The sequence below is a fragment of the Salvelinus fontinalis genome, chromosome 15 (assembly GCF_029448725.1).
Source record: "Salvelinus fontinalis isolate EN_2023a chromosome 15, ASM2944872v1, whole genome shotgun sequence".
In the NCBI taxonomy this organism is placed as follows: Eukaryota; Metazoa; Chordata; class Actinopteri; order Salmoniformes; family Salmonidae; genus Salvelinus; species Salvelinus fontinalis.
Window position 1 is genome coordinate 38325522 of NC_074679.1, and position 21114 is coordinate 38346635.

General features: G+C 44.3%; 1 protein-coding gene across 2 annotated transcripts in view; it reads right to left on the reverse strand.

Annotated features, from left to right (window-relative positions):
• Positions 1-1339: 1339 nt before the first annotated feature.
• Positions 1340-21114, reverse strand: part of rps6ka5 (ribosomal protein S6 kinase, polypeptide 5) — a 41923-nt gene continuing 22148 nt past the window's right edge. For both annotated transcript variants that reach the window (XM_055863678.1, XM_055863677.1), the window contains 8 exons: positions 18651-18782; positions 18188-18321; positions 17233-17326; positions 15401-15571; positions 11283-11474; positions 8659-8818; positions 8099-8265; positions 1340-7788 (listed from right to left, as the gene is read on the reverse strand). In XM_055863678.1, the coding sequence (XP_055719653.1) occupies positions 7378-7788; positions 8099-8265; positions 8659-8818; positions 11283-11474; positions 15401-15571; positions 17233-17326; positions 18188-18321; positions 18651-18782 (1461 nt within the window). In that variant the 3' untranslated portion in view covers positions 1340-7377. The remainder of the gene's footprint in view (positions 7789-8098; positions 8266-8658; positions 8819-11282; positions 11475-15400; positions 15572-17232; positions 17327-18187; positions 18322-18650; positions 18783-21114) is intronic.

Consider the following 21114-nt stretch of genomic DNA (forward strand, 5'->3'; position numbering starts at 1 on the left):
TATTGTACAATCCAGGTATGCAAAGCTCTTCGAGACTTACTCTAAAAGACTTACAGCTGTAATCGCTGACAAAGGTGATTCTAACATGTATTGACTCAGGGGGTTGAAAACTTTTGTAATCAAGATATATTCGGGTTTTATTTTTCATTTATCTTTAAAAGGTTAGAATTTTTCTTCGACAGAGTATTTGTGTAGATCATTGAAGAAAAAAAGACAATTAAATCCATTTTAGTCCTCATTTGTAACACAACAAAAGGTAGAGAAGTCAAGGGTTGTGAAAACTTTAAGGGGCGGCAGGTAGCCTAGTGGTTAGAGCATTGAGCCAGTAACCAAAAGGTTTCTGGATCGAATCCCCGAGCTGACAAGGTAAAAATCTGTCGTTCTGCCCCTGAACAAGGCAGTTAACCCACTGTTCCCCGGTAGGCCGTCATTGTAAATAAGAATTGGTTCTTAACTGACTTGCCTAGTTAAATAAAGGTTCAAGAAAAAAAATTAAAAGGCAATGTATATCCCAGATGCAAAACCAAGTTTCACATAAAGCTGAAAACTAAAGATTAAAATTGTATTTTATAAGGGATATCAAACAAATCCTGACAGACATTTTGGGAAATATACAGTTTTAGTGAATTTTTCTACATCATTAGCCCCCGCCCCAGTGATGTGAATCATAAAATAATAAATTGGGGAAAGTGTCCAATGAATCTTTACCAGTCACCACTCCCCGCTCTCTCTTCCCCCTCTCCAAATTCCTCCCCTCATCCCAGGACAAGACGCCCAGTCAATTAATAAGACATTGTCTCCTCCTCCAGGGGCCGGTGCACAAGAGGCCACCCAGGAACCAGCGGCCCTCCATCTAAAGCTGCTTCACTGGTGGCCCCCAGGAATGCCGAACATCGCTTTGGGAACAGGACAAGGGGGTCCGGGTGGGGTGAGAGTAGAAAGGGGGGAGGCAAGAGAGAATAGAAATAGCCCCATCATCATCATCATGCTGGGCCAGGGCAAGCCAGTCAAAACTGGAGGGCAACAAAAGGAAATGGCATCCAGGGTCCCAGTCTCTCTCCAGGATCCAAAGCCACTTCACCCCTCTCCAGTCAAATCCCACCTACCACACACACACACCACCATAACCCACCCCAAAGCACTATCATACGGCTGCCCCAGTCATACCCCCCCCCCCCCCCCCCCAAGACAGTCCTGCCCCCCTTGGATACCTCCCAACCCCTACCCTCTCCCACAGTCCTGCCCCTTCAAAAACACAGACTCCCTGTTCCGTCTGCTTCTCTTTCAGTCTCCCTCACTCGCTGCATCAGTTGCAAAAGGGCAAAAATCTTACGATAGCGACTTCATTAAATTAGGTTTACCTTTATTGAACAAGAGCTGACAACTAAGTGCTGTACTGTCCAAGAGTCCAAGAATAGAGCCCAGAATTCAGATCCAGACTGAATAAGACATTTGGGCTTAAAAGTTAACACATAAAAGTTATATATTTCAAGCAGTGCTTCTTTCCTTGAATATCACGTCAACATTTCAGTCAGACACAACTGAAGCAACCCTCCGATGGTTGACTGCATTTCATTTACTTGGTAGTAGAATGATGCTGCCATACATTCTCCCTGGGAATAGCACGACTGACACAGCCATGACAACTCACATAACACTGGCTGGGAATACCACTGACAGAGCCACAGACACTGAGCCCCCTCTGCTGTCCAGATACTGAACAGTAACTATTGGTAGGAAAATACAGTTTATAAAATATGGACTCCTCCATGCTTAGCTTTGAGGTACTGAGAATGTGAAACAATCTCTACTAAACCAAGTCGCTATGAAGTAATTAAATAATCATAGACATCAATTCCTTTTAATTTTAAATCTCTGCCAAATTAGTTAATTCATGGTACAGCCAGATATAGCTGTCTATTACCAAAACATTCGTACCACAAGACTTGAACTTAGATATTTTACAGTATTACATTATTTTCTATATAAAATAATCAAAAACCTTAATGCCCTTCACTTTTTTTTTAATAAACATTATTTATTTAAACAGATATATTAAACAAACCACAAACAAGCAATACCAACAGGATTGGTTTACAAAACAAAACACACACTCCCTTCCAATGACAATATGCGAGTTGATTCAACTCGTTCTCACCCAAAACAATGTAATACAAGGGCCACACACACAAACGTTAACCTTATTTTCCTGACAAACAAAACACAGTAGAAATCACATCAAAATTCATCGTTTGAAACACAGCTTAAAAAAAAAAATTCTCTCATTACTATTCAATGTCATTCTCCCTCTGTAAAAGTTCCCATTTCAAGACAACCCACTGCATTGGATACATGCATTTGAATGATATTTTTTAAAAGTCATACCGTTTAGAATCTTATGGCATAGCATAATTACAGTATTTACAGCATTAGGACACAAAGAAAAATACGATTATTATTTTAGTTATTTCTTAAATGTACACGTATCTCCCTAACTTCTATGACTCTTAACGCGAATACAATTTCTAGCCCAGCTAGATAACAAAACAAAATTAACATATTTGATATAATAGCTATGAAATAACTTCTTCCAAATATTTTCTTAAAGCCTTTTTCTATGGATAAATATAAAATATATAGTCGGTAATGTTGCACAGTTAGTGGATAATGAGCTACAGAGAAGAGAATTAGGACGGTCCCTCAGTACCAGTTCATTAGAGCCAGCAGCTGGTCAACGCTGCCCTCTTGTGGCTGCCGTTGGACATGGCACTCCGTAGTTTTATGACCTTTGCTTAACTTTATTTACTATTTTTACTTTCAAATAAAAATACAAAAATGAATTCCATTTTAATTTGATAGACAACACAAATTTAAATAAACATGTTCTATGATGCTAAAGCTATTCAAATCAATGCACAGGTGTCGTCTTCATGATTCCTCGTTCTTGAAGTAAGAAAATGTCCCTCGTAAACTTCAGAATTAGAACAGCCACTGGAAATCTATTCTCTTATGAAACTCGTGATCAAACCAAATCACATAAACATCTCAGTAGAACAAATTATTTTCTAATTTAGGATGCATGTAAGATTCATCTATTTTAACGGGACTAAAATTATAGGACCTGATTCACAGCGAAAAGCGCATATACACACACACCATCATTTTACATGGATAGACAATATTGAAAAAGACCCAGAACCCCGCTATGTGCTTCAGTTCATAACATAATACCGTATCGAAGAACATCCATGGTTTGGCTGGCCTGCACACCTGAATGATGGGGTATTAAGTGACCAAACCATATACTGCATGTCAAATGGACCAAACACACAGGTATTGTTTTCACAGTGATGGCTAGGCTACGTATGCCCTTGCAGTAACTAAAGGGGTAAGCAGTAGTGTCTTTTAATTACGTCGACTGATGTTCCGTTCCAAATGGAGGACAATTACCTACCGTGAACAAACCATAAATTGAATTTCTCCAACAAAAAAACACGGAAAAAAAAAAAAAAAAAACGATCAAAAGTGCAAAGGTCGATAAAAATTAAAGCTGATTTGCATGTTAGAAGGTTGGATATTTAGGATATAGCCTATTGAAAGGACCCACCGCTACAGTACTATTCAGGAAGACAAGCTCCAGAGAACCATGCCCAAGACAATGTGGGATGTGTCGTCTGTACCACCAATAGTATTGAATGTAGTGGTGGGAGAGAACCAAGCCCATGAATGGGCAGTGCCTCAGCCCTCATAGCTGAGCAGGCACAGGACTCACCTGGCAACAGGAACCAGACAAGTGGGGGTCAAGCTCGTTTCAAAATAGCATAGCTAGGAGTGAGGATGCACGTTACAAATTAAATTGGGAACAAAAATGTTTGGGCGGCACACAAATAAGTGTGAAGATGTTAATAAAAAAGACAAGTCAGCTTGGAGCGAGTCTGACCTAAAATGACACGAAACCGTACGAGAGAGAGAGTTGAGCATGTCCCTTTCTGGAAGAAACAGACCAGCACTACAGCAGATTAGACTCCCAGCTCCCAAAGGAGAGTTCAATATAGGACACACTCCTTCCTCTCCTCCCTCCCGTTCTCCTTAACACCCACCCTCTCTTCCGGTCCTCCCATCCCCTGCTTCCTCTCTTCTGTGGCTGTGCTCTCTAGTCTATTAATAGACCCAAACAACTTTAGGTTTAATGGGGCAGAAAAGAAGCAGGGAGGGAACTCATGCAGACTGAAGTCAGGAGAAGAGAAGAGCTTTTTGTACTATTTAGCTTCTAGGGTTCAGCCTTTTAGTCCATGAAACTGAGAAGTGCGTGTGTGTGTGTGTGTGTGTGTGTGTGTGTGTGTGTGTGTGTGTCTGCGTAAACAGTGTTCCCTGTTGGCATATCAAGCTATAGGTCCAGACCTTTTTTGGAGTTGACTGCATGAAATAAGGAGAGCAATAATATATGAATGGTTTCAGCATGAACTAAGTTCAAATGAAGCCCTCAACCGAAAAGCCAGCTGAAAAGTCCCTGTGCCCTGTTGTCTAGAAATAAACAAGTTCTAGCCTCTGACAGTCAGACAGTGTCACACAGATATTCAGGCATGAAGTATCCTCACCAATACGATTCGGATGGGCAAACATGTCTGAGTACTTGCATAGAAAGGAAACATCACACACAGATCTTTACAGGTAGCTACCTAAAAGTGTGTTTCCACAGAATGCCGTTTCTAAATAGTCAATGCTTTCAAAAGGAAGTAGATAAAGAAAGCCGAGTAGAGGCGCTCTTTGCAAAGCAGCATGTCAAGATGTGCATCACAAGAGTTCAAACCACAGTGCGAGTCCCAAGAACGCGAACCAACCATAATCTCAGTCCTGCAACGCTATAAAACAGAGAAAGACATGATGAAAGGAGATTCATTTTATGTTCCTATAAAAATAGGAACCAGTGAACTGTTTGTAGTAGTCTGAAGCAGAGCCAGACGCAGTGCCAGTCAAGCTTGGACACACCTACTCATTCAAGGGTTTTTCTTTATTTGTACTATTGTCTACATTGACACTATGAAATAACACATGAAATCATATTGTAACCAAAAATACATCTTAAATCAAAATATATTTTATATTTGAGATTCTTCAAATAGCCACCCTTCGCACACTCCTGGCATTCTCTCAACCAGCTTCACCTGGAATGCTTTTCCAACAGTCTTGAAGGAGTTCCCACATATGCTGAGCACTTGTTGCCTGCTTTTCCTTCACTCTGCGGTCCACCTCATCCCAAACCATCTCAACTGGGTTGAGGTCAGGGGATTGTGGATGCCAGGTCATCTGATGCAGCACTACATCATTCTCCTTCTTGGTCAAATAGCCCTTACACAGCCTGGAGGTGTGTGAGGTCATTGTCATGTTGAAACACAAATAGTCCCATTAAGCGCAAACCAGATGGGATGGCGTATCGCTGCAGAATGCTGTGGTAACAATGCTGGTTAAGTGTGCCTTGAATTCTAAATAAATCACAGTGTCACCAGCAAAGCACCCCCACACCTCCTTCTCCGTGCTTCACAGTGGGAACCACACATGCAGAGATCATCCGTTCACCTACTCTGCATCTCACAAAGACACGGCGGTTGGAACAAAAAATATCAAATTTGGACTAATCTGACCAAAGGACAGATTTCTACCGATCTAATGTCCATTGCTCGTGTTTCTTGGCCCAAGCAAGTCTCTTCTTATTATTGGTGTCCTTTAGTCGTGGTTTCTTTGCAGCAATTCAACCATGAAAGCCTGATTCACGCAGTCTCCTCTGAACAGTTGACGTTGAGATGTGTCTGTTACTTGAACTCTGTGAAGAATTTATTTGGGCTGCAATTTCTGAGGCTGGTAACTGTAATGAACTTATCCTCTGCAGCAGAGGTAACTCTGGGTCTTCCTTTCCTGTGGTGGTCCTCATGAGAGCCAGTTTCATCATAGCGCTTGATGGTTTTTGCGACTGCACTTGAAGAAACTTTCAAAGTTCTTGAAGTTTTCCAGATTGACTGACCTTCATGTCTTAAAGTATAGTGTTATTTGAGCTGTTCTTGTCATATATGGACTTGGTATTTTACTAAACAGGGCTATCTTCTGTATACCACAACTACCTTGTCACAACACAACTGATTGGCTCAAACCCATTAAGGAAAGAAATTCCACAAATTAACTTAAGGTACACCTGTTAATTGAAATGCATTCCAGGTGACAATGTCATGAAGCTGGTTAACAGAATGCCAAGAGTGTGCAAAGATGTCATCAAGGCAAAGGGTGGCTATTTGAAGAATCTCAAATATATTTGGATTTTTGGAAAACTTTTTTTGGTTACTACATGATTCCATTGGTGTTATTTCATAGTTTTGATGTCTTCACTATTATTCTACAATGTAGAAAATTGTCAAAATAAAGAAAAACACTTGAATGAGTAGGTGTTCTAAAACTTTTGACAGAGACAGAGAGACAGACAGAGAACACACACACACACACACACACACAGTTCTAGTCTGACACACAAGGGCAAGTGACAGCATCTAATGTAGAAACGGCAGAGGTTTTTGGCACAGTACTTGTAACTCCCCTGCCACCTTCAAGACAAGTTTATGTATTTGAGGATCCTACCCTACTATTTGTAGTCCACAACAAAACACTGACTAGGCCTGAAACATAACATCAACCTGCCATTGAAACGTTTTGCAATGAGGTGAAACTGCGTCTATAGCTCAAGGGGGTCTAGATCTCAAGTTGTGAACCAATAATAAGTTAACGAAAACAAGAAACAATTTCGGGTCTGCATTATTGTCGTACATAAAATGCTGCAAAATATGTGCTCCGCTTTAAAAACCTAGAGGTTCATCCCAATGTGATAAGCTGCAGTACTTGTAGCTTAACGCTCCATCTTTAAAGTAAAGAAACAGGACCAGGACGACCACCTACTTTCCTGACAAACTAAGCAACAAACAAGACATGACTGAAACAGAGCTGTGGTTGAAGAGGATTCTCTCCGCTGTCTAGCCCTGAATCCATAGGCCAGCCCTTTTCATGTGGCGTGTGTCTATTGCTAGCGATGACTGAGAGGTGGCTCCTGCTCCCGCTGCGTGCTCAGTTGAGGCGTGCGTGCGCCTTGCTGTCCATGCGTGTGACTGACTGCGAGCTGCCATGGAAGGAGAGCAAGAGAACGATAGAGGGCTCTCCCTGCCGCCTGTCCAGCTGTCTTTCTGACGGCGCAGTCCTTCTTTCCCCTCGCTCGCTCAGTGCATGTTTCGAGATCGACTGCATGTGACCGCACAGAAAGACTGACCTACAAATGAAGATTAGCGAATCAGCCTTGCTCAGGGTGATTCACCTCTAATACACCGTCTGTCTCTCTCTCTCTCATTGTGAGAAGTGGAAGGCTGGAGGGAGCGGGCGTTCCGGGGCAGGGGCGCTGTCTGAGCCCAGGGCGAGGGGTGTCGTGACAGTGGTGGTGTTGGAGGGCTGGGGTGGAGGGTTGGGGTCTCCACCCGGCTTCACCTGCTGGGTCTGGGAGGAAGAGGAGTGGGTGTCCTGGTGGGTCTGGGAGGAGGAGGAAGAGGAGTGGGTGTCCTGGTGGGTCTGGGAGGAGAAGGAAGAGGAGTGGGTGTCCTGGTGGGACTGGGAGGAGGAGGAAGAGGAGTGGGTACTCTCACCGGAGCTGCTCCTGGTCTCTGTGCTGGTGCTGGTCTTCTTCATCTTCCTCCTCTTGGCCAGCGGGGCCTTGTCCACCGTCTGCAGACGGAAACCCTCCCGCTTACACTTGTTGAACGCCTGGAGAAGCAGAACCCAAGACCACAATAAAAACAACGAGAATTGCCTTGGCAGCAGCCAATGCGGGGGGTCCATAAATACAATTACAAACAAGAAGTCAACAATAGTAAACCACAATAAACACACTCACGAGGCTAAAACACATTCATAAAAACACGAATGGATTCATACCCGCCATCACCTTATCCCTTTTGGAAGAACTGAAACAGGGATATGGGATATTCTCAAAAACTCTCCTTGCCTCCTCTAATGCAAACCTGCCATTCACTCATCATGTCCCTCCCCTCCCGATTGAATGAATAAAGCTCACGTTGAAGGTAGCCTTGACGTAGGTGTGTACGGACACGGTGGTGGAGGAGCCCAGGATGTCTGGTGTCATCAGAGGGTTGGAGGAGAGCTGGCTGTCGTCTTGGAGCCAGGCGTTGTACCTCAGACCACACATCTTGATCCGCTTGTCAGGGTCCACTGTCAGCAGCTCTACAGGTACCAAACCAACGACGGCTATTACAAGCACTACTACTGTATGCATGTCAACACAGCAACTCGGGGGGGGACACACAGACCAGACCAGGGCTCTCCAACCATGTTCCAGGATAGCTATCCTCCTGTAGGTTCTCTCCGACCGCAGTTGGAACAAACCTGATTCAGCCATACGGATTCCGCTTATCAACCAGCTAACTGTTAGAATCAGGCGTGCTAGATACGGGTTGGAGTGAGAAACCTACAGGGCGGTAGCTCTCCAGGAACAAGGTTGGAGAGCCCTGGACCAGACACCTGGTGAACATTACAGCTGGTGAGCAGCAGCACCAAAGACACGCTGAACTCTGGCTTTGACCTTTCAACTCCCCCATCTCCACCTGCCATGCTCACCTTGTATAAGGTCCTTGGCCTGCTGCGAGACACTCCTCCAGGCCTCGCCCTCGAAGGAGAAGTCTCCCTGTTTAATCTTCTTCATGATCTCTTCAGCACTGGTGTGGGTCAAACTCTTCCCCTGACACTGGAACGGCACCTGGCCCGACAGCATGGTGTACTGGAACATAATCATGATAAAAGATAATAAACATAATACATATTTTGGAGTCCGACATGTGGCCTACATGAGGACGTTGTGAATACATGTTGTCTACACATCTTTAAACTGTGCCTGAGCTTATTAAGTCATGTACTGGGTGTACACTCACTGGACCTAAGCCTGATTAAGGCTGGCCTGGTTTCTAATACCTCATTAAACAGACGTTTTGGCCGCGCATGTGTCGGTCTGTCTCTGGGGGCGTGCGCTCATCGGCTTGCTACGCTTCCAGGGCACTCTGCTATACAGAGCCTGGTCTGTCAGGAAGCGTCACATCACAGCTCTGTACACACAGCCAGCACACTACTACACGCTACCCTTAGGGGCCAACGCAGAGAGAAAGAGAGAAGGGACTGAGGCTGCACGCTTGAGAGGACATGCAGAGAAATCGCTCTTCCTCTCTCTACTCTTCTTCCTCTCTCTCGCCCCTCGCCTCGCTCTCTTTCCTATCGCTCTCTCCATCCATCCATCTGTCCCCCTCACTCACTCCACCTCCCCTCTTCATTCTTATTCTCTTCAGATGGCCATTGAATTACACTGACATTTCCGCTGGCAGGAAGCAATGCCACAGCCTCATGTGGCCACAGAAAAGTCGTAAAAGCTAGTCTGCGATTCAAAAAAACAAACAAAAAAATCCGCTGAGTGATGGGGCTAGGGAAATGCAACTCTTCTCCAATTCATAAGCAGTGCTTTCCATGCAAAGGCTGACAGTCCATGACATCCAAGAGATCGTTTAGCCATCTTTTGACGCAATACATCATTTGCTTACATTCTTCTTGTTTGTAAACAAAAGAGTAAGAAACCCTCGTATTTTGAGTTATGATCAAAATGAACAAATGAAATGACCCGCTCTGCTCTGGCTAGGCCTATGACCGGTCAAGAGTTTTTTTGTCAACCTTGGTGGAACATAACTCAAGAGAAAATAGATATCACTTGCGGCGTTCCACAAGGTTCGATTTTGGGTCCGGTACTGTTCAGTTTATATACGTTACCCCTCGGTTGCGTTGTCACAAAGTACGGCATTGATTTTCACTGCTACGTAGACGATACACAACTTTACATTTGTGTCACCAGAGGATTTTAGCACCACAAATAAATGATACTGTATTAGTGATTTAAATACTTGGATGGCTCACAACTCCCTCCTGCTAAATCAAGACAAGAACGAGGTACTTATTGTTGGAGCCAAAGCACACAGAGAATCTAGCCACACATTTAAATTCACGGGCAATAAAGATAAAACACCAGATAAAAAAAAAAAAAAAAAAAAGTGTCATTTTAGATTCTGAACTCAATTTCGAAACACACATTAGGGATGTGACCAAAACACATTTCCCCCCACTTGAGGAACATAGAAACGGCAGGCTGATACAGAGGGACTCATTATTACAAGGCGGCTCTGCAGTCTGGTCTTCCCAAGAAAGCCATTGGTCAACTGAAAAACATACAGAATGCTGCAGCACGGGTACTGACCAAGACCAGACAGAGAACACACATTACCCCGGTTTTAAATAAGCTCTCTGCACTGGAGTTCTAGAATACATTTGAAGATTATTCTATTGGTTTGTAAATCAATTCACGTTTGTGCACCCCAATACATGTCAGACATGCTTTTAAGTTATGTACCCAGTAGGTCCTCTGGCACTGGCCTCTTAACTATCCCAAAGCCTAGGAACAAGAGGCATGGAGAGACAGCTCCATGCCTTAGTTACTATGCCCCAGCCTCTGGAATACCCTGCCAGAGAGAACCTGAGGCAGGCCGAATCAGTGGACATAATTAAGAGATCTTAAAACATATATTTTTAGCTTCCTTTTCCTTCCTTTGTTGTCTTTCAGTTTTTTGTTATTCTTTCGTTTTTTTTTAATCCTCTTATGTTTGTTGCATAGTAAAAATGTATGTATGTATATTTCATCGTTTTTTTAAACGGATGTTTTTCCCTGTGAAGCGCATTGCGTCTGAAATGTACAGTAAAAATAAAGCTAAGTGCCGCCGGTAGATCTTGGTTTAGTGGTGAATATTGATGTGCGTCAGCAGCACAGCACACCACCGGACACAACACAACAGCAGCATGTTACCTGTACTGAATAAAACATAGAGATGGGTATCAGACAGGCCCTAACCGCGGAACACAGGATACGGAAAACACCGGAACAGCTTCCCTTGTGAACGGCCTTGACAAAAACGCCAACATAAAACGGCTGAAGCTAAAATTTGTGTAGTTGTATCGAATCAATGACATACCAGATCTAGCAGAAGTGCAGCTATTGGTACAGATAGAGGCTCAGGTTGGATTCGGAACACCCCGACATCCTCCTCAAAACCCAATTGGAGGAGACGTTCTAAGGGAAGGAACCTTGGATCTTCTCCTCCAATGTATCTTAAGGGCATAAGGATTCACACCTTCTCCGTACCACCTCCACTCACCAGGATGACGCCCAGGCTCCAGAGGTCACATGACTCGTCGTAGCCGTCGTATTTGAGGATCTCCGGCGCGGCGTAGGCCAGGGTGAAACACGGCGTCTTCAGCAGCTGGTTGTCGGGGGGCTTCAGCCGGGCGAACCCAAAGTCTATGATCTTTATCTCCGAGTTCTCGCTCTCATCTGTGAACAGCAAGTTCTGAACGGGGTTTCAAGAGAGAAACACGTTTCTGTTACTGCTCCGGAGACTATTTGAATGCATAATTGCAATCTCAATGGCACACCCGTTACCATTTCCAGTCCATTAATGACAGGAAGGATGAGATGCACCACTTTTAAAAGTGCCGGCTTCAGTTCCATTTGGCCAGATGGAGAAAATAAACCTTAAAAAAAATAATATCATGCTTCATTCAAGCCTTTGATCGTTATATTCTATTCATATGCAATTAACATGTAGAGCACATTTGGAAAGTATTCAGTCCATTTCTCCACATCTTGTTTTGTTACAGCCTTATTCCAACATGGATTAAATAAACATTTCCCTCAATCTACACACAATACCCCATAATGACAAAGCAAAAACAGGTCATTTTTGTGTGCAAATTTATTACAAATAAAAAAACAGATATACCTTATTTACATAAGTATTCAGACCCTTTGCTATGAGACACGAAATGGGCCTCATGTGCATCCTGTTTCCTTTGGTCATCCTTGATGTTTCTACAACTTTGGAGTCCACCTGTGGTAAATTCAATTGATTTGGAAAGGCACACACCTGTCTATAAAATGTCCCACACTTGCCAGTGCATGTCAGAGCAAATACCAAGCCATGAGGTTGAAGGAATTGTCCTCAGAACGCCAAGGAAGGATTGTGTTGAGGCACAAATCTGGGGAAGGGCAGCCCAGCCAAACTGAGCAATCTGGGGAGAAGGGCCTTGGTCAGGGAGGTGACCAAGAACCCAATGGTCACTCTGTGGAGATGGGAGAACCTTCCAAAAGGACAACCATCTCTGCAGCACTCCACCAATCAGGTATTTATGGTACAGTGGCCAGATGGAAGCCACTCCTCAGTAAAAGGAACATGACAGCCCACTTGGAGTTTGCTAAAAGGCACCTAAAGGACTCTGACCATGAGAAACAAGATTCTCTGGTCTGATAAAACCAAGATTAAACTATTTGGCCTGAATGCCAAGCGTCACGTCTGGAGGAAACCTGGCCCCATCCCTACAGTGAAGCACGGTGGTGGCAGCATCATGCTTTGGGGATGTTTTTCAGGGACTGGGAGACTAGTCAGGGTTGAGGGCAAGATGAACAGAGCAAAGTACAGAGATATTCTTGATGAAGACCTGCTCCCGAGCACTCAGGACCTCAGACTGGGGTGAAGGTTCAACCTCAAACAGAACAACGACCCTAAGCACACAGCCAAGACAACGCAGGAGTGGCATCGGGTCAAGTCTCTGAATTTCTTTGAATGGCCCAGCCAGAGCCCGGAATTGAACCCAATCAAACATCTCTGGAGAGACCTGAAAATAGCTGTGCAGTGATGCTCCCCATCCAACCTGACAGAGCTAGAGAGGATCTGCAGAGAAGAATGGTTGAAACTCCCCAAATACAGGTGTGCCAAGCTTATAGCGTCATACCCAAGAAGACTCGAGGCTGTAATCGCTGCCAAAGGTGCTTCAACAAAGTACTGAGTAAAGGGTATGAATATTTATGTAAATGTGATTTGTTTTTTTATTTGTAAAGACATTTGCAAAAATGTCTAAAAACCTGTTTTTACGTTGTCATTATGGCGTATTATGTAGATTGATGCAGGGAAAAAAACGTAAGGCTGTAAAGTAACAAAATGTGGACAAAATGTGGAAAAAGTCAAGGGGTCTGAATACTTTCTGAACGCACTGTATATAGCTAGACCATACATACAGATCATCAGGATAAGTTGGGAGTGTCCCTCAAGTTATTTACTTCCAGGGGTTCAACAGCCTTATCCCAGATCTGTTTGCGCAGCATAGCCAGCCCATAAAGATAATAAACTCAGCAAAAAAAGAAAGACATTTTTCAGGACCCTGTCTTTCAAAGATGATTCGTAAAAATCTAAATAACTTCACAGATCTTCATTGTAAAGGGTTTAAACACTGTTTCCCATGCTTGTTCAATGAACCATAAACAATTACTGAACATGCACCTGTGGAACGGTCGTTAAGACACTAACACCTTACAGACGGTAGGCAATTAAGGTCACAGTTATGAAAACTTAGGACACTAAAAAGACCAAAGCCTTTCTACTGACTCTGAAAAACACCAAAAGAGAGATGCCCAGGGTCCCTGCTCATCTGCGTGAACGTGCCTTAGGCATTCTGCAAGGAGCCATGAGGACTGCAGATGTTTGACAGGGCAATAAATAGCAATGTCCGTACTGTGAGATGCCTAAGACAGCGCTACAGGGAGACAGGATGGACAGCTGATCATCCTCGCAATGGCAGACCACATGTAACAACACCTGCACAGGATCGGTACAGTCGAACATCACACCTGCGGGACAGGTACAGGATGGCAACAACAACTGCCCGAGTTCCACCAGGAACGCACAATCCCTCCATCTGTGATCAGACTGTCCTCAATAGGCTGAGAGAGACTGGACTGAGGGCTTGTAGGCCTGTTGTAAGGCAGGTCCTCCCCCCACATCACCGGCAACAATGTTGCCTATGGGCACAAACCCACCGTCGCTGGACCAGACAGGACTGGCAAAAAGTCACTGATGAGTTGCGGTTTTGTCTCACCAGGGGTGATGGTCGGATTCGCCTTTATCGTTGAAGAATGAGCGTTGCACCGAGGCCTGTACTCTGGAGCGGGATCGATTTGGAGGTGGAGGGTCCGTCATGGTCTGGGGCGGTGTGTCACAGCATCATCGGACTGAGCTTGTTGTCACTGCAGGCAATCTCCAAGCTGTGCGTTACAGGAAGACATCCTCCTCCCTCATGTGGTACCCTTCCCGCAGGCTCACCCTGACATGAACCTTCAGCATGACAATGCCACCAGCCATACTGCTCGTTCTGTGCGTGATTTCCTGCAAGACAGGAATGTCAAGTGTTCTGCCATGGCCAGCGAATAGCCAGGATCTCAAATCCCATTGAGTACATCTGGGACCTGTTTGATTGGAGGGTGAGGGCTAGGGCCATTCCCCCCAGAAATGTCCGGGAACTTGCATGTGCCTTGGTGGAAGAGTGGGGTAACATCTCACAGCAAGATCTGGCAAATCTGGTGCAGTCCATGAGGAGGAGATGCACTGCAGTACTTAATGCAGCTGGTGGCCACACCAGATACTGATTTACTTTTGACCCCCCACCTTTGTTCAAGGACACATTATTCCATTTCTGTTCGTCACATATCTGTGGAACTTGTTCAGTTTATGTCTCAGTTGTTGGAATCTTGTTATGTTCAAACAAATATTTACATACGATTTAGCAGATGCTTTCATCCAAGCGACTAAACTCATGCATACATTTTACGTACAGGTGGTCGGGGGAATTAAACCCACTATCCTGGTGTAGCGAGAGTCATGCTCTACCAACTGAGCTACAGAGGACCACAGGTCTGGGAGCAGCCTAGACGATTGAGTAGTACCAATGACAGCGTGTATAAATGGAGAAAGCCATCGATTACTTGACACCCTTCATTCCTATGTGAAGACTCAATAGCGCATTGAAGCCTAATTAAGTCAGTTAAGATGGTGTCAAGACATAACATGCGCAGTTTGAGCTACTCCAGGAAGTGACGGTACAGGCTAGCTCAGTTATGCCCCCTCATTGAGTAAGTCAAGGTGAAGGCCGACCGGGTTGCTGCAGGCCGCCACCAGCAACTAAAATATCCTTAATAACTTCTTCCGTGTTGCGATTTTCATATAACCGGTTCAAAGACATACATCTGGTGTATTAGAAGCAATTATTGGTACCACAATTGTCTTCAAATTTGTATTTTATTTACACAAAGATTGGTCAAAGATTTTTTCCATCCCCTATAATGGGGGGATCCCGTTTTCCGCTAACAATGCCTGCAGTACCGCTGTCGGCCTTGAACTGCCGCAGCTTCAATGAGAGGGGGCAGTCATTCTCTCAATAGTAGTACCTCTGGCTTGAGGTCCCTGTGCACCACTCCCACATCGTGCATGTGGCTGACGGCTGACACCAGTCTCCTCATGATGCGGCTGGCCTCCGTCTCACTGAAGTGCCGCTTCCTCCGGATCCTCTCCAGCAGCTCTCCACCAAGCAGCAGCTCCAACACCAGGTACGTATGCAGCTGGAGGGGAGAGAGAGAGAGACACGGCAAGTTACACACACACACACACTTACCCATAGGGTCTCCAGAGAGAGCTGTACAGTCATGTTGACCAACGATCCATAGTTCCTATACGAACTTCAATATCCCTATTAAAACTGTAATTTGTAACTTTAAAAAAATATATAGAGGTCATGCGACATAGGAAACGTCACGCTTTATGGAAGTCATGTGATCGATTGCTCTGAGCCAAGGCTGTGGTTATACAACAGCGGAAATTGTTTGGAAAATTCAAACGGTAGAAACCCTGAATCCACATTTCTATTTTGTATGAAACGTGTCGTAATAACAATACAGCTCTCACGGTGATGGAGAGATGAAACCAGAACAGAGTGGCTGAAGTGAAAGGACCCTGATAAAGAGACTAGAGAATAATGTACCTGCGTCTGTCTGGCACTGCAGCCGGGTAGAGTAGGCTTTCTCATTAGTGCTCGAAGAGGGGAACAAAGACCGAGAAAGAGAGGGAAGGGGGGGGGGGGCCTGCATCCCAATTCTCCACCCTTCTCCCAAAGTATACACTTGGACACCATTGGCTATGTCCCAATTCTCCATGCAGGTGGTATGTGTCCCAATTGACGGGGAGTGTGCAAGTGCACACTTTGGGAGGAAAGGTGTAGAATTGGAACGCAGAATGGGAGAGGAGAGCCGCAGCAAGGCAGCTCTGCTTTGATCTAGTTAACAGCCCTCGGTCTGCCTGAATTCTAAATAGCTCCCTTGATAGTGCACTAATTTTGACCAGGGCTCCTATGGTGGACCAGGGCTGTGGTCAGAAGCAGTGTACTTTAAAAAGGAAATAAGATGCCATTTAGGCCCAGCCCTCTCTGAAGTACAGTACAGTAACAACCCAGCAGAGCTCATCAGAGCTACAATGCTGCTCCTAGGCCTGAAGGGCCCCAGATAATGAACATGGCCAATATCAGCCACACACACACTTGTTTGACCCAATTTGGAGATTTTTTTTTTTCTCTCTCTCACCAAGCTCAAATCCTTCATGAGATCTAAAAGCCCACATACAGACATGAAATATGTTCCGTGTAGGTTTAATTAATCTATACCTATAGTGGATGTGCCCGTATGTGGCACAGCTGCTGTACTGCAGTAAAATACAGTATATACAATCTGAAATATGGGGGTATAGTGTTTATTACAGGACGATATGAAGGAGAGAAGGGGGAGACGGAGAACGTCCCAGGAGGAATCTGGCTTACGCAGTCATCCGCTCTGTTCCACTTCTGACTTAATAAGGCCGTCTGCAGTTAGTCTCGTCTTACGATCACTAGTTCGGTTAGAAAATGGCCATTTCTGAAGATGGGCTTTTACCGGCAATGCTTGTGATATTAGGTCTCTCTGGTAAAATAGATTTTATCTCAATGAGAAGAAACTGTAATGAAGTTCAATGAAAATACGTGGATGTTTTGCCTACTTCAGTGAATCCAGCGAGTGTCTGCCGAATGACTGAAATATAATGTAATGCAATGCAATGTTTCCACTGACTCGATAGCACGCACTTCTAACCAGAATAGCAAAGACAGCAAAGATTACATCTCTTTTGTAAGAAGCGCCTGTTATCGAAATGAGACTAACATTTAAAAAGATAAGGTTAAATTTAAAAAAATCCTTACCTGGTCATGGTATACCTCATGAGTCTTGACGATGTTGGGGTGGCCGTCGCAGAGTTTCAGAGCTGCAATCTCTTTCTGTGTCTGGGCCTCCATCCTTGAGAGGGGACATGGGAGAGACGCAAAGTGTCATCAGAAGGGGTCACCCGTCACACAGTGTCACCCTCGTAAGTTCAGTGTCACCACTGAAGCCTACTCCTGTCAGGGAAGTGTTGGCACACTTCACCCTCCAGCAGCCAACAAGTGCAGAGCAGTCTCCCGCAAGGTCTGGTGACCTGGAATTGACATCACATCGAGTGAGACCAAACAAATTGAATTAAATGCTTAACGGATGTCGCGCTACATTTTTTCTCCAAAATAACTGTTTTATTTAAAATCGGCTAAATTAAAAAGTTGCACTGAAAAATGGCACAATTATATATACATTTTTTGAACTTGCTTTTCATAGAATCTCATATCGTATAAAAAGTAAAACCATTTTTTTTTATTAATAAACGATGGCGATTTAAAGTCGGCTTGGGATGAAACTGAGGCAGTTTGGGCTGGAAAGGCAGTGTACATGTATGTTCAGTGGAAGGGCATCAATGGGATATTATAGCAAAAAGTAATGTCCTCAAGTTTCCAGTAAAGTGACAACTTCCTCTTGGATTATGGCGCAACTATGCCTCTTTTAGCCTCCCTAAGAGGCAAAAATCTCATGATTAGGTCGCTAGTTGCTAAACTAAAGTTGGATGTAGTATTTGAACAATGGGGTTCTACTTTACTCTTCTTCTTTAAAAAAATGTAATAATACTACAACGTCTTAGTTAGCTAGCCAACTCCCAATAAACACACATCAGTGAGCTCCGGGCGGGGCCGGTCTGATCCTGGTACAGTTTGGCATGACAATCACAATAGTGTATGAGCTGGCCATACAGCACAAACAGATCTGGGACCAGGCTAGCCTATGGTACAGTACCTCTTGCTGACGATTTTCACAGCGTACTTCTGGCCAGTCTTCTTGTGGGTGCACTGCCTACAGATGGAGAAGCTGCCCTCGCCCAGAGCATTGTCCTTCAGGTTCATCTCATAGTTCATATAGAACGGAGAGTCCTAAAGAGAAGACTGTCTTACCAAATCACAAAGAACGCTGTTTTCATAACACCATTATCAGTCGCTAATTAGTCAACACCACACCTGAGCCAAAGGTGAAACTGAAAATAGAATCAAAAAACACAGTAGCTAAATGATTCACTCCTGGAAGGACTGAAACCGGAAATGACGAATGCAAAAACCTCATGCGCAACGTTTACTTTCACGTTAGTGAGAAAACTCCTCTTTCTTATTGGCTGCAGCTAAGCTATTAAGCTAAGTGTGTTTAGGTGGAGGGAATAAATACAACCCTATCCATCTAACTATACTACACACACACACACGTGTACCTTCATCATGGCGCTCCGGGCCACGGCAGCAGACCCCGGCCTCTGTGACCCTGATCCTCCACACAGCTGTAGTGTGTCGTCCATTACAGCGTTCCACTTGAACAGGATGGAGGGGGCCATGAACGAGTAGCCCTGTAACCAGGACAGAGACAGAGAGACAGAGAGAGGGGGGTATCACGTGAAGCATAAATGTGAAGCGAGAGGTGGCCATGAACAAGTACAAAAGGACACGCATAACAAGAGGGGGTTTAATATAATGTACCTGGCCATATGAAGCACAGGAAAGAGAATGGTATACCCTTCACATTATAGAGCTTACCTGAGACGTCCTTTTCAGCATCGTTGCAGCAACAATGGTGGATGTATAAGGCCATCGACACCAAAGTAGACTAGATTGTGTTCAACTCTGAATTTCAAAACTTCGTTTTCTTCATTTTACTGAAAAGGCATGCAGCGTTTATTTCACTCAATAACTACATTCTAACCTGTCAATCCTGTAACAACTGTGGCGTGAGCATGACAATGGCTGCCATTCATTGGTGGTCCACCTGTGCTCATTGTTAGAACTGTCATCTATGACAGGAGTGGGATGTGCTGCCTGGTTCCAGCTATGAAGGGCCCAGAGCTAGCTAGCTAGCGCACACACACACACAGCTGCGTAGAATGCATGCAGAGTAAGAGCTATGGATGGACGGATGGATAGATGAATGGGGATGGATGCATGAGAATACCCTAATTGCCAGGCATCAATATCTGATTGCGCTGCTGTGAAATTACATCTCGTCGGGGCTCTAATGCAATTTAATTTTGTTTTGTGAGGCGAGGCGGGAGAGCAGACCCCAGAGTTAAAAGTTGTGATAGCAGCAGTTCTCTCTAACGCAATTGCTCGGGCCTGGCTTCAAATTATAAAGACTAGGCTACAAATTCTAGTATATGTGAAATTCGGGCTGCGTGCATGAAATAAAACAAGCCAAGATGAAGTTGGCAATCATAGGTTTTAGGCGTAATTGAGGCACACATGGTGATTCTCTGGAACCGTAACCTTTTATTCCAGCAGAGAAAAAGAGAGAAGCCCTTATAATGGGCCTATTGATCAGCCAGGCTCAAGGAGCCAGAAGGCATGGCAATCACAGCTGAGATTTTGCTCAATAGGTCTACATCAGACACTCAACCAAAAGCTGGCATACAGCTGTATTCATAAAGTGTCTCAGTGTAGGAGTGCAGATCTAGGATCAGGTCCCTCCGTCCATATAATTATGATCTAAAAAGGCAAAAATGGATCCTCGATCTGCACTCATGCTCTGAGATGCTTTATGAATAGGGGCACTGGGACACATTATGGTTCAAAACTATAGCATAAATAGTCATTCACATCTGTTAGGTCCATCAGAACTGCATATGGCTATAATTATACGCCTTGAATGAAAAGCCCTTTAGTCAATTTGAATACCAATGTACACAGATGGGCAGGCACTGACTTTAAAGCAAGCTATTGAGGAGTTTCTAAACAACGTCAATAGCTGAGGAGTCAAATACATACACTACCAGTCAAAAGTATGGACACGCCTACTCATTCAAGGGTTTTTATTTTGTACTATTTTCTTCATTGTTGAATAATAGTGAATACATCAACAGTATAAAATAACACATATGGAATCATGTACTAAACAAAAAAAGTGTTAAACAAATCAAAATATATTTATATTCGTCAAAGTAGCCACCCTTTGTCTTGATGACCACTTTGCACAATCTCGGCATTCTCTCAACCAGCTTCACCTGGAATGCTTTTCCAACAGTCTTGAAGGAGTTCCCACATATGCTGAGCACTTGTTGCCTGCTTTTCCTTCACTCTGCGGTCCAACTCATCCCAAACCATCTCAATTGGGTTGAGGTCGGGGGATTGTGGAGGCCAGGTCACCTGATGCAGCACTCTCCTTCTTGATGAAATAGCCCTTACACAGCCTGGAGGTGTGGAGGGTCATTGTCCTGTTGAAACACAAATGATAGTCCCACTAAGCGCAACCCAGAAGGGATGGCGTATCGCTGCGGAAGCCATGCTGGTTAAGTGTGCCTTGAATTCTAAATAAATCACTGACAGTATCACCAACAACGCACCGTCACACCTCCTCCTCCATGCTTCATGGTTGTAACCACACATGTAGAGATCATCTGTTCACCTACTCTGCACCTCACAAAGACATGGCGGTTGGAACCAAAAATCTCAAATTTAGACTCATCTGACCAAAGGACAGATTTCTACCGATCTAATGTCCATTGCTCGTGTTTGTTGGCCCAAGCAAGTCTCTTCTTCTTATTGGTGTCCTTTAGTAGTGGTTTCTTTGCAGCAATTCGACCATGAAAGCATGATTCACACAGTCTCCTCTGAAGAGTTGATGTTGAGATGTGTCTGTTACTTGAAATCTGAAGCATTTATTTGGGCCGCAATTTCTGAAGCTGGTAACTA